Here is a 13,346-nt window from a genome sequence, read left to right on the forward strand (position 1 = left end):
CTAAAAATATGGCTCCATCTTTTCATAGTCTTCCACCATCCTATGTTGTTGACAAGACTAAGAATGGTCTCTGTCTCTCCTTTTCTTTGTAGGTAACCTTTCTCTTCCTGCTCCCACCCATGGAACATTTTAGAATCTTCTTTTTTTTTTTTTTTGGTGTTTTGAAATTTTGCAGTACCTGTCTAGGTGTGGAGCAGTTCCCCGGGCTTCCTTTTAATCTGTAGCTCTGGAATACTCTTGCTATTGATGATTCTATGTGTCGACTATTTTGCTCACACCCCACCCAGATGCATTCTCTACTGTGGTTCTCTGCTCTTCCCTGTGTCAGGGGAAGCTGATGGCTCCTTTGCTGGCAGGGCTCCAGCTGGGTTTGGTCAATGGGAGGGACCGACAGGAGACTGGAAGTGGAAGGAGAGAGAGGTTGGTATAATTCTTTTCTACTTCCCCTTGCTTCGATGCTGTCTGGAGGCGGTGGCATGCCTCCACACTACAGAAGCTCCCACTGGGGGCCCTTCCTCTGCAGTCCTCTGGCTGTGGTAACGTGGTTTTCTCCTTTTATTCTTTTAGCTGTAGGGTGGTAATTGCTTCTGTCTTCTGCCAGTCTCTGGGCACCTCACCATTTCTTGTTTTTTTCCTTTAACCCTTCCCATACCTCTGTAAGTTACCTTTTTATTAAAGTCCCTTTGTTTGACAATCTGGGGGTGAAGTATGTGTCCTGTGCAGACTATGACTGATATGCTGCCTTTCATTGTCTTGATTTTTCCTTCCTGGAAATTTTAGTAATTGGATGATGGGTCATTAGTGTTAATCATCCATGTCTCTTATTTTAGCTCTGAAGTTTTCCATCTTTTTGTGTTTTTGCTCTATGTTACGGGATATTTCCTTAGCTGGTTCTCCCATCGCTTCTAATCATGTGTTTTCACATTTCAGTAGTCATGCTTAGTTTTCAAGGATTCTTTCTTGCTGTCTTGGTGTCTCTTATTTCATGGCAATCTGCTCTTGTTATATGGATTCAGTAATTTCTCTAATTTAGGCATTAAAGGAAGTTTTTGATCTCTTAAAGTTATTTTCTATTCCCTAAGTTATTTCAGCTTCTTTTGGGGTCAGTTATTTTGTTTATTCATCTTGACCTATCTCCTTTTTCTGTTGATTTTCTAAATGTGTGAGGATCTTTGGTTCTCTGTTATAAGTACCAGAAAATAAACTGGTTTCCCCGGATAGCTGATGTGGCTTCCCTCTGCTATAGCCTTCCATGAAAAAAGTAGGACAGCTTCCGGGAGCTATATGTGAGTGGACCATGCTTGGCAGCTGCCCTTCAGAATGCACAGGTTGGGGGCAGGGATGGCCAAGGACATTTCTCAGGGAGCTGTGTGTATGGGATGGGTCTCTGAGAATGGAGAGCTTGATGAGTTCAGGCCGTGGAAGCAACATCTACACAAGCCTGGATCTGAGAAACTCAACCATACTCCCTGAAAATGAAGAGTTTACATGCAGAATGAGTCTGGGGGAGGCAGCACTAGAAGGGCTGAAAGAGGAATAGAGTCAGGTTGATTTCAGAGGGACCCATCCTAGAGGGACCACTGCCATGGCTCCATGGGGACATTTCCAAGGGGAGCCACAGGAGGTTTCACTGGAGAGTTGTGTATGTCTGTCCAGTGTCTAGGAGGTGCTCACCATGGCTGAGCTTGCAGGGCCTCTTAGGACTGTCCTGGTGAGATGTATGGGTCGTGATGTGGGTTTGGAGAGGTTTCCAGCTAGAATTGGGCAGAGGCTCAGGGAGGTGGGCAGGCATGCAGGACACAGGAATGCTAATAGCCACAGCTCTGCAGGGTGTTTCCCGCCCATAAATGTGTGGAGAGCCGTTCTCATCTCAACTCATTTCTTGCCACAACAGCTTCCGAGGCAAACTTCGTTATTAGCTCCGCTTTGCAGATGAGAATCTGGGGCAATGCGAGACGGCTTCTGTGCCCGGCTTGTGACCAGTCGCCACACTGACTCTCAATGTGGTGTAAGCAACTGTGAATGGGCCTGATTCCAAATCCCAGCAAATGTACAGTAAGGAGGGTGGCTGGGGTCTATCCATCCCCTGACTAACTGATCTTCAGCTTCCTCTTAGGACCAGGGGGAATAGTGAGCATGCAGTGGACTGAGGTTCAGAGAGGTCATGTGGAGCGCTGCACACACCTGAGGGAGTCGTGCGCCTGTTTGACTTCCGGGTGATTCATGAGGAACATTCCTGATGGGGTGGGAAGGGAACCTGTCACTAAGCTATTTAGGAGAATCAGTCTCCAGCAGGTCACACCAGCCAGCCACTTTTATGGCAGAAGGAAAATCCTACCCAGCCCCTTCCCCAGAGATGGCAGAATGCAGCCTGGCTGACTGGCAGAGCCTCTCAGGCTGTGGTCCGGACCCTGGACTCTAGCAAGGGGGAAGAACAGCAGCTCCCAGTTCTTTCTGATAGACTGCTTTCTTGAGGAGCTTCAAGTGCTCTGGCTATGATTGGTGCAGGGCTCTGCTGCCTCCAGGGGGTGCTGTCTCCTTTCCCTAGCAGAGGCAAAGGGTCTGGCAGCCAGCTCTGGGAGTATTGGTTTAACCTGAAATGTCTGCTGGGAAGAGCTACCTACCCCTCTCCTGGGCATTACGGTCCTGAAGGAAGAGTTTGGACTTTGGATTGAAAGTCCAGCCCTACCATCTACAAGTTGGCTGGCTGAGACAAGACACTCTACTTCTTCGAGGCTCAGTTTTCTCGCCTGTGTGATGGGATGATCACACCACACCAGTTAGGCATGAGGATGGACTAAGGGCAGGTTCACATGCTCCTGCCTGGCATGGGAGCTGTTGGCTGCTTTTACCACCATTTCAGCTCTTTTGCTGTTCTCTGACCCACAAGAGCTAGGGCTCAGGCTGCATGCCTTGGGCAGTAGTTCTCAAATGTGTCTATGTGGAAGCTTGCCTCCAAGGGCTTACCAGCAAATCCAGACCCCACACAGCTGCCCTGCAAGAAGGAGGTGACAGTGGCTGAGTTCTTGTGTGCACAGAGGACAGGTGTCCATAGAGCTCCCAGCTGGAGCTGAGCAGTTTCTGGTCAAGCAATGTTCTCTGATTTTACACGTCTGGAAGCTACCATTACAATGAGGTCTCCTTAAATGTCCTCCTTTCCTCCCTCCCTCCATCCCTCCCTCCATTTCTTCCTTCCTTCCTTTCTTTCTTTGTCAGATGCTGTGTGTGGGCTTGTGCTGGGATCTGGAGGCAGAGACAAGAGCTGTGACCTAGACATAGGGGAGTGGGGAGACAAAGGTGCTCAGGCAGACAACCAACTAGCTGCTACATCTGCCTCTGCAGCAGAGCATGGGAGGGTGGCAGGAATTTGTCATGGCAGTGGGGACATTGGAGCTGGGGTGCAATGGAGGAGCAGCAGCTTTCCAGGTAGTCAAGACAGGAAGGAGCATGGTCCAGAAAGAAGAGATGACAGGTGCCAGTCTACAGTGACAGTGAGCAGAGGCCTGGGTGCTTGGCAGGTGGGTTCGCATCCTGGATCTGGCTGTTTCTTAGCTGAGTGACTTCGGGCAAGTTGCTCAACCACTGAGTGTCACTTTGCTTCATCAGAACGATGGGAATAAAAATGCCCACCTCTCAGAGCTGTTGTGATGATTAACTAAGGTAGTGTCTGCAGAGTCTATGTACTACAAACGGCAGCTGCCATTCTAGAGGGACCACTGCCATGACTTCATGGGGACATTTCCATGGGGAGCCACAGGAGGTTCACTGGACAGGTGTGTATGTCCAGTGTTTAGGAGGTGCTCTTGAAGCAGATCTGTTACTCTCAGGAGGTCCTCTAAGCACACATGTGACTTTGCCGTGTGGGGGTGGGGACAGGGAATTATAAGCTAGTGTATTCAAAACAGGAGCAGGCCTTGTAAGCAAAGCTGTTCCATTACAGCCAAGTCGTGTGCATCTCAGCTCCAAAGGAGAAAGTGACCATTCTCATTGAATTCTCATCGCCACAACCTTGGGACTGCCTGAGATAAGACACTCCACTTCCAGGGCCTACCCTGAGTTTTCACTCACACCCTGGATGCCCATCTCCTTCCCTCACCCTGGCTGACATTCTCAGCCACACTGCCCTCCCCTGGTCTCCAGGGGCTGAATGCTCCCAGCCTCAGGGCTTTTGCAGTGGCTGTGCCATCCATCTGGCCTATCGAACCCATTTGCTCACAGCATCTCACTCTCTGTAATAATTTATTTTCTTCTTTCCTTGTACTCTGTCTGTCTTCTCCCCCAGGGCTGAGAGCTCCAGAAGGAACCAAGGACAGGGAGCCTGTCTTGTCCAGCTCTGGTGCCCAGCAGGAGAGCCAGGCTCATAGGAGGTCTGCAAGTAATGTTTCTGAACGAACTTATGAAAGGCAGGTCTTTTTATACCCATTTCATGGATGAGGAAACTGAGGCAGAGAGAGAGAGAGACAGGCAGATGCACACACCCCTAGACAGAGAGAGAGACACTCCTAGAGAAAGAGAAAGAGAAAGGGAGGTAGGGGGGAGCGGGGGAGAGAGAGAAAGAAAGAGAGAAAGACAGCGCAGCTCCAGTCTGCCTGTATCCAGAGTTGAGGTGGGCGTGACAGACACACGCTGGCAGGGCTGCAGCTCCGGGGAGGCCTTGGGGGCTCAAGATGCGGCTCCCCAGGGCGAGTGCTGGGGTCCCGGGGCCGGCAGGCGGCTGGAGCGCTCTCGTGGGCGGGCGCAAGGGGCAGGCTGGGCGGGCGCAGGCGGGAGCGTAGCAGCCGCTCCGCACGCAGGCAGCATCGGAGCAGCGGGAGCAGGTGAAGCAGGCGCGGCTCTGCCCCGCGCCTGGTGCCTCCTGGGCACAGGAGTGCGGTCGGGGGCGGGGCCAAGTGGGCCCCCGTACGAACCCTCCGGGAAACCGGGCGCCCTGCCTGCCCTTGGCCCGGGGCGCAGAGCGTCACACTGGATCTGGGGAGCATCCTGCCCCCACTGTGGACCTCAGTCTCCTCACCTGAGACATGGGCGGCCCCATCCGCACCCTGTAAGCTGCGAGCCAAGGAGGTAAGGGGTGCATCTGAGGCCTCGGGGCGCTATGGGCATTAGGATATAGCAGCTTTTGCTGAGATTGCAGGAGACAAAGCAAAGGGCCTTCCCTATTCTAACCCCACTGGGAGATTAGCATTGTGTGTATGATTCATTAATTTTCCTCTGATTGACTGGGAAGGCAGGCTGCAAGGGGTCCCTGTTGGGGCTTGCAGCTGGTTCTAGTTTTTGCAACTGGAGAACTGCCTGGGGACAAAATGCAGAGACACCATTTTACTGACCTTGTGTAATAATCTACCCTCCCCCTCCTACACTCGCCACCCCCTTGTGTGTGCCTGAGGGACTTGAGGTCCCTTGGTCCTCACTGGTCAGTGTACCCCAAGCCCAGCAGCCCCAGGTAGGTGCCCAACACCACCTTTTCAGTGCTCCTCCTCTTCCTGTCTCGGCCCTCTCCGCCAATCCACTTTCTATATCCAAGTGATCTTACTGGAATGGACCTGGCCTTGCTGGTCTGGCCCACCACTCGAGCTTCATCATCTGCCACCCTGGAACCTGTTATTCTGCTTACTTTTCCCAGCAGGCTTGGCTCCTTCCTGCCTCTGTGCCTTTGCACATGCTGTTGCTTGCACTTCGAGTTCCCTCTTCTCCCTGTCCCTTTGGCTGGTTGACTCCTCTTCAGCCTTTGAGCCCTGTACCATTGCCACCTCTTCTCTCGTCTCCCTGCTCCCTGCTCCTCTGATCTCTCAACTCACAGGCCTCTCTTTCATATTGGTGTTGGCAATGGCAATGAGTTCTGTCTGCATTCGTGCTGGTCAGCCCCTCTGTTCTGGGAGGGCCGTGACTGTATAAGTCATCTTTGCAGCCCTTGTTTCTAGCCCAGGGCTTGACACACACTTATTGAGTGGGTGAATGAAGCAGTGAGCATTTTCTGGAGCCCTCCCAGCCCAGTCCTTCCACTCTGATCCTGCTTTAGGCGGTTGGTTTGGGATGAATGGTGTTTCTCCAAACTACTGGCCAAGCCCTGCTGATGGTCACCCAGAGCCTTGGGTTCTGGCCCATTTGCTGCTTCTGAGTGCAGTGTCTCTGCCACAGGTTCATGCAGCTGGGACTGCTCTTTATCTTATATTGGGCCTTGTGTTTGGCTCTGGAATAGTTTATTTTGTCATGTTCAGCCCCAAATGGCCCTTTTTGCCAGAAGACCATAGTGCCGGAGAAATCTTCCTGCCTTCGAGATCTGGTTCCTAAATAACCAGACTGTAAACTATCAGGTGAATTCACAGCTTGATCTTTTAAATGAGCAAATGAGACTCTTTTTTTTTTTTTTTGAGTCTCTCTCTGTTGCCCAGGCTGGAGTGCAGTGGTGCACTCCCTGCTGACTGCAACCTCCGCCTCCCAGGTTCAAGTGATTCTCCTGCTTCAGCCTCCCATGTAGCTGGGACTACAGGCATGCACCACCACATTTGGCTAATTTTTGTATTTTCAGTGGAGACGGGGTTTCACTATGTTGGCCAGGCAGGTGTTAAAGTCCTGACCTCAAAGACTCATCTTTATAAGTAGATCAGATGCACAGTGAGTGACATTCATGACAGCCGACAAATAGAGTTTACTGAGCTCTGGTTGATTTTGGCCTTGTACTCTGCAAAAACTGCCTTAACATAGCAATTGATCATGAAAAGAAAATGTATGTTCAAAAATACATATGGCCATTATATGAGACTTAAAGAATATCTCAAATATGGTTTTCTGCTATAGTGTTTTACAAGATGGGGTCCAAGGGCCATGTGCATCAGAATCACATAGTCTACTTGTTAAATACAGATTCCTGGCCCCCATCCTGGACTCACTTAACTACATTTCCTGGTGGAAGGGCCCTGGGATCTGCACTTTCAACCTGCTTCTAGAATGATTCTGATGTTTACTGAAGGTTGAGAACTGCAACCCTGTGGGATTAATAATGACTAGAGAATCTGAGAGGTGAGTCACAATGATGTATGTAGTGGTATGGTGCTTCCCATGCAAAACATCCATCATTGGCACTACCACGGGAGAACTCTGGAGTCTAAATTCCAGCTCAGTCTTGGCAGGGCGTCAGTTGTGCTGAGGAGGTCCTCGGGGAAGGGACAGCCTGTACCAGGGCATAGAGATGTGGAACAGTCTGGTGTGCTTGTGAGCTGCACACTGCATCAAGTGACTTGAACATAGTCGTGGAGTGGGTTCTGGGGAGGGCACTGGGCACCTGTGACTTTGGCCAGGTATGTGTGTGCACGTGGTGGGTGGTAGGAAGAAGCTGGTGTGCTGATGAGCCAGGCTTTGCATACTGGGCAGTCTTCAACTTTGCCAGGTATCACCTAAAAAACAAGGCTAGCAGGGCAGGGAGGGGCTGAGACCAGGAGGGTGCACTGAGTGTGGATCCCTGAGGCTTTAGCTCTAACTTTGAAGGGAATGGGGTGCCGTGGAAGGACACAAGCAATCCTGTGCAGAGTGGCATTTATTGCTATCTCCATTCAGATAAAATGTGACAAGGGGCATTCTACCCACGCTGCCCGAACAATTCCATCACTAAACTCTGCATGCAGCACTCCAACTTCTTTATCACCAGAACAGCCGCATCCTGAGGCCGGAGGGTAGAACAAGTTCTGGCATTAGATGACCTGAGTTTGTAACTGGGCTCTGTTACTAATTAGCAGTGTGACTATGGGCAAGTTGCTTTCCATCTCAGGGTCTTAGATTCCTCATCTATGAAATGGATTGATAATATCTACCTCTAGGAATAAACTAGCTAAGAGACGAAAGTGCTGAGCACAGTACCCAGCATTCAACAAGTGCTTCTAACAAGGTAGCAATCATTGGATGCCAATGTCTCACCATGAGCCATAGGTAATAGCCCCTCCAGATACCAGCCTTGGGTTGGAAGCAGCTGAGAGCCTTTCTACCCGGCCCTGCTCCTCCCTGGATTCTACCCTGGGCATGTTCCCTGAGTATTGTTTTTCTGTTTGCCTTGTAGGCATCATCCCTCAAGTGTATCACTTAGTTCAAGAGTCTTGGAATCTTTTCACATCCACCATGAACACCTCTCACCTCCTGGCCTTGCTGCTCCCAAAACCTCCACAAGGTGAAAACAGAAGCAAACCCCTGGGCATCCCATACAACTTCTCTGACCATTGCCAGGATTCCGTGGACATGATGGTCTTCATCGTCACTTCCTACAGCATTGAGACTGTCGTGGGGGTCCTGGGTAACCTCTGCCTGATGTGTGTGACTGTGAGGCAGAAGGAGAAAGCCAATGTGACCAACCTGCTTATCGCCAACCTGGCCTTCTCTGACTTCCTCATGTGCCTCCTGTGCCAGCCGCTGACTGCCGTCTACACCATCATGGACTACTGGATCTTTGGAGAGATCCTCTGCAAGATGTCGGCCTTCATCCAGTGCATGTCGGTGACAGTCTCCATCCTCTCGCTTGTCCTCGTGGCCCTGGAGAGGCATCAGCTCATCATCAACCCAACAGGCTGGAAGCCCAGCATCTCACAGGCCTACCTGGGGATTGTGCTCATCTGGGTCATTGCCTGTGTCCTCTCCCTGCCCTTTCTGGCCAACAGCATCCTGGAGAATGTCTTCCACAAGAACCACTCCAAGGCTCTGGAGTTCCTGGCAGATAAGGTGGTCTGTACCGAATCCTGGCCACTGGCTCACCACCGCACCATCTACACCACCTTCCTGCTCCTCTTCCAGTACTGCCTCCCACTGGGCTTCATCCTGGTCTGTTATGCACGCATCTACCGGCGCCTGCAGAGGCAGGGGCGTGTGTTTCACAAGGGCACCTACAGCTTGCGAGCTGGGCACATGAAGCAGGTCAATGTGGTGCTGGTGGTGATGGTGGTGGCCTTTGCCGTGCTCTGGCTGCCTCTGCATGTGTTCAACAGCCTGGAAGACTGGCACCATGAGGCCATCCCCATCTGCCATGGGAACCTCATCTTCTTGGTGTGCCACTTGCTTGCCATGGCCTCCACCTGCGTCAACCCATTCATCTACGGCTTTCTCAACACCAACTTCAAGAAGGAGATCAAGGCCCTGGTGCTGACTTGCCAGCAGAGCGCCCCCCTGGAGGAGTCGGAGCATCTGCCCCTGTCCACAGTACATATGGAAGTCTCCAAAGGGTCCCTGAGGCTAAGTGGCAGGTCCAATCCCATTTAACGAGGTCTAGGGCTTCTCCCTGCCATGTCCCTTGTCAGGCTCTTTCACTTAGCTAAGTGGGCACACTGCAAGCTGGGGTGGCACCCCAGCATTCCTGGCTTTCTGGGGTCCAGATAGGCTGGCAAGAGCTGTTTTTGCATCCATTTGCATCGTGAAGACTGGCATTTTGATATGTTAGCTGTTTGTTCCTGGGAGAATTCTGAGCACAGATTCCAGAGGTCACAGTAAGCCTTGCAGCTTGAGCTGAAAGATGCCAGAGCCGGAGATGTCTGCTGGCAGCAGGCAGGGTTCATTCTGGTGACACAGCAACAGATGCCTGGCCTGGGAACCCAGGGATTTCACCTCCACCAGTGAGACCATGGGGCCACTGTGGGGTGAGGGAAGGAGCACTTGGAGTCAGAGCTCTAGACCTTGGTCAACTCCTCACCTCTGTGAGATATGGTGTGTGGAGGCGCTTCAGAAGTAAAGAATTCTGTGGATGCAAAGCAGTGGGATTACTGTTAAATCATTAGCGCATCCAGCTGAAGAGAATAGATGCAGTAGTCTTGGCTTACAGCCCTCTGCAGCAGGAATTCCGGGACTCACTTCCTACTCCATCCCTTTTCTCTATCACTGTGTCTTCCACCTTACATGGAAATCAGCCTACAAGTTCCTCTCCTCGATGAGCTGGTGAGCGCCTTGCAGGTGAAATCCATATCAACATGGGGCTTGTGTCTTACATGCCATGGACAGGCCCTGGCACAAGGAGAGAGCTCCAGGGAAGTTTTCCATGGTGGGTTGATGGTAAAGGTGCCACTCACTGCTGAATGTTTGGTGCTGGTCAGGAGTCCCGCATGGGAAGGGGGCCAGGGCTCAGGCTGCTGCAGCTATAGTCTCCTGCCTGCCCTTCCTTGCCTCCTAGGACCTCATTTGATACAGCAGCTGGACCGAGACTCTGTGGCTCTCCCCACTGTTGACCCACTACAGAGGCCTCCAGAACTCAAGGCCATGGCTGCAGCCTCCTTCACTCTGTGCTCTGACCACTGAGCTGACTTGCCCTAGATAATGTGCCACGTATCTTTCAAAGCTTCCTCAGGGTATTGGGCATCCCAATGGCCTTAAGTAGGATCAGGGGCAGGGAGTCCTGGGAGTCTAACTTCATGGGGCACTGGCTGAAAAAAGCAGGGGTCACCTTCCTCCAGCCAGCCAGGGAAAAAGGAGAAAGGGCTCCAATGAGTGTGAATATCTTACCTTGGGGGTTATGTCCTCGTCCTCTGGATGCTGAACCAGGCCCAAAGCTTCATCTATGTGTGGACAAGACAGCCTGTCCTTGCAGGGAAAGAAATGTCAAGACTGCTCCTGGGCTGCATTGGATGGGATGTCTCTGCATGGCTCTGTTGGCTCAGACCAACCCTCCAGCAGAGTGGACAGTGGCTGGCCTACTATAGCCTCCCAGGGCAGGGTATTCATGTGCCAGAGCCCTGGAAGAGCCTCATCATAAGCCGGCATAGGTTCTGCACAGGGGGTCTGGCACAGGGCTCTCACCCCTGACCAAGAACCAGTGGAACTGACGCCCAAGACAAGTGCTCTTTGAGCCAGCAGCTCCCTTCCTGGAGCTGTTTATCTTATCGCTTCTTTTGGTCACATCTCCCATTCAGTTCCTTTGTTCATTTTTGTGTTGGATTTTGGGCAGATTTCTTGAGCCACTCTCTTAGACACAGCTTGTGCTTGTCCTGTGGTGCCATCTGCTGCTGGCTGCTCCAGGTGACCACCTGCCAGCAAAGCCCAGGCTCCGGGATCCATCTATTTTGTGAAAAGCCCACGTGCACAAAGCAACCCCCAAATGCCAAAGGAGCCAAGAGACCAAAGAAGGAGGCAGACAAATCCAGTTTGTTGGTATTGAGTGATTTATTGAGGGAACTTTTAGGCAGAAGGGTAGTCTTGGGCGGCCACAAGGCAGGCAGATCTCTGCACTGTTACTCTCGGACCCAAGGCTTATATACCAAGGGAAAAGGACATACATGCTCCTGCAAGACAATGAAAGCTAGTGTGCCAGAGCAGGCAAGAATGCCATGTGCATCATAGCCCAGAATTTGCATGATAACATCAAGCTTGCTTTGATCGAAAAGCAGGAGTACATATTCTCACACTCGGGACAGTAAATAAAGTAGGAGTCAGGAGGCATTCATGGGACTGGGGCTAATCAGAAGTCAACATGGGCAAATTAGCATCCAAGATGGAGTCACTTTTGTCTTCACATCACCCCAGAAAGATGTCATTGTCCAAGCTTCCCAAGGAATTGGGGGCCTCAGGTCCCCCTGGATCCCACGCAAGTGCCTGGAGTTGCTTCTCATTATTAGTCTCGATGGTGCCAAGATGCTGGGGACAAAGATGATTTCGGGTGCAGACATGCTTGAGGACAGAGGGCCAGGCCCGGCCTCTGGGGAAGGTGTTTGGTGCTAAGAATTGGGGTAGTGGGTAGAAGCCTCATTGAGTGTGTTCTGTGCCCCACCATCACCTGGAGCTTGTAGATATTCAGAGTCCTTGTTGCCAGCCCAGCTCGATTTAATCCAAATCCATGTTTTATCAGGATCCCAGGTTAATGGTGTGCATATTAAAGTTTGAGAAGCTCTGCTCTAAGAAACAGGTTGCCCTGGAGCCTAGAGTCACTGGGTAAGCAACTGTAAACACCCATCCTCATTCTGGGAACGTCTCTAAAATTGTTATTGCTGAGAAGGTGCATTCAGTTTTGGTTGTCTGTCTCATCTTTGGCTGCATGTGGTCATATTTTTTGTGAGCCTTTTTCATTCTTTTGATAAATATTTGCCATGTGTATAGTTTGCATAGATATGTTCTTAGTGAACATGACTTTTTGTATTCTGCTCTATTTCACTTAAAACTGTATCATCAACAGTTTTTCATCTTGCTGGATATCTTTTTTTTCTTTTCTTTTTTTTTTTTTTTTGAGACAGAGTTTCACTCATGCTGCCCAGGCTGGAGTGCAATGGTGCGATCTTGGCTCACTGCAACTTCCGCCTTCTGGATTCAAGCAATTCTCCTGCCTCAGCCTCCTGTATAACTGGGATTACAGGTGCCTGCCACCACACCCAGCTATTTTTTTTTTTTTTTGTATTTTTAGTAGAGACAGGGTTTCACGATATTGGCCAGGCTGGTCTCGAACTCCTGACCTCAGGTGATCTGCTCTGCTCTGCCTTCCAAAGTGCTGGGATTACAGGCACGAGCCACCGTGCCCAGCCTAGATATCATTTTTGATGGCCGCTTATGAGTGTAGAAACTACCCCAGTGAAAGCCAGTACCCCTTAGTATCTCTAGCTCATGGGGGCGGTGGGGGGGTGGGGGGGCATCTCTAGCCAGCAAGTGGACCCTCTGCCACCCGTTGTGGGAGGAACCCATCTTACAGAGGAGGATCGTGGCTGGAATTGGAGACTCATACCACAAAGACTGACTGGGAACCCTTGGAGGATGCAAAACTTTATCACGTCCTGGCTGTGAGTGCTAAAACCCTGCCTAATGCTAGCCTTTCTTTTTTAAAGTATTGATGTGACCTTTTTTTTTTCCATTATAAAAGTAATCATATTCATTCTGAAAGATATACAATATATACAAAAATAAAATTAAAAAAAGGAAATTATCAGGAGTTCCACCACTCAGACATAATCACTGTTTACATTTTGGGGAGTCATTTTAAAGTTTTTCATATGCATAGTCATATACATATGTCTGTTTATTAAAAAAAAGGTTGAGATCATAGTGTGTCCACATGGGAACTTATATATCATATTTAAGGATTGTTTTATATCTTTTTTGTTTAACCTGATATAAATTTTTATTAACTTGTTTATTCATTAAACAAACATGTCAGACACTATGTAAGCTGCGGGGATACAGTGGTTGTAGTCAGACATTGTCCCTGTTCTATGGAACTTAGAGCCCATTGATAGATATATCCTATGTCCTTAATGTCATCTGTAGTGGCATTCTGAGCTGTCTCTAGACCTGTTGCATAGAGTTTCATGACGAACGTCTATGCAAAAAACCGTTTCTATATTTGGAATTATTTCCTTAGGAGAGATTTCCAGAAGTGGAATTAACAAAGACTATGGACATTTTTC

At 50.2% G+C, this 13,346-nt stretch overlaps 1 protein-coding gene across 1 annotated transcript; it reads left to right on the forward strand.

Moving 5' to 3' along the window:
- The first annotated feature begins 4,781 nt into the window (after positions 1-4,781).
- Positions 4,782-12,982, forward strand: LOC100431670 (neuropeptide Y receptor type 4-2). The gene is made up of 2 exons (XM_002820688.5): positions 4,782-5,061; positions 8,048-12,982. Exon 2 carries the CDS (start codon positions 8,107-8,109, stop codon positions 9,232-9,234), a length of 1,128 nt encoding a protein of 375 aa, XP_002820734.4. The 5' UTR covers positions 4,782-5,061; positions 8,048-8,106; the 3' UTR covers positions 9,235-12,982.
- The last annotated feature ends 364 nt before the right edge of the window (positions 12,983-13,346 follow it).

This window comes from Pongo abelii, chromosome 8 (assembly GCF_028885655.2).
Source record: "Pongo abelii isolate AG06213 chromosome 8, NHGRI_mPonAbe1-v2.0_pri, whole genome shotgun sequence".
In the NCBI taxonomy this organism is placed as follows: Eukaryota; Metazoa; Chordata; class Mammalia; order Primates; family Hominidae; genus Pongo; species Pongo abelii.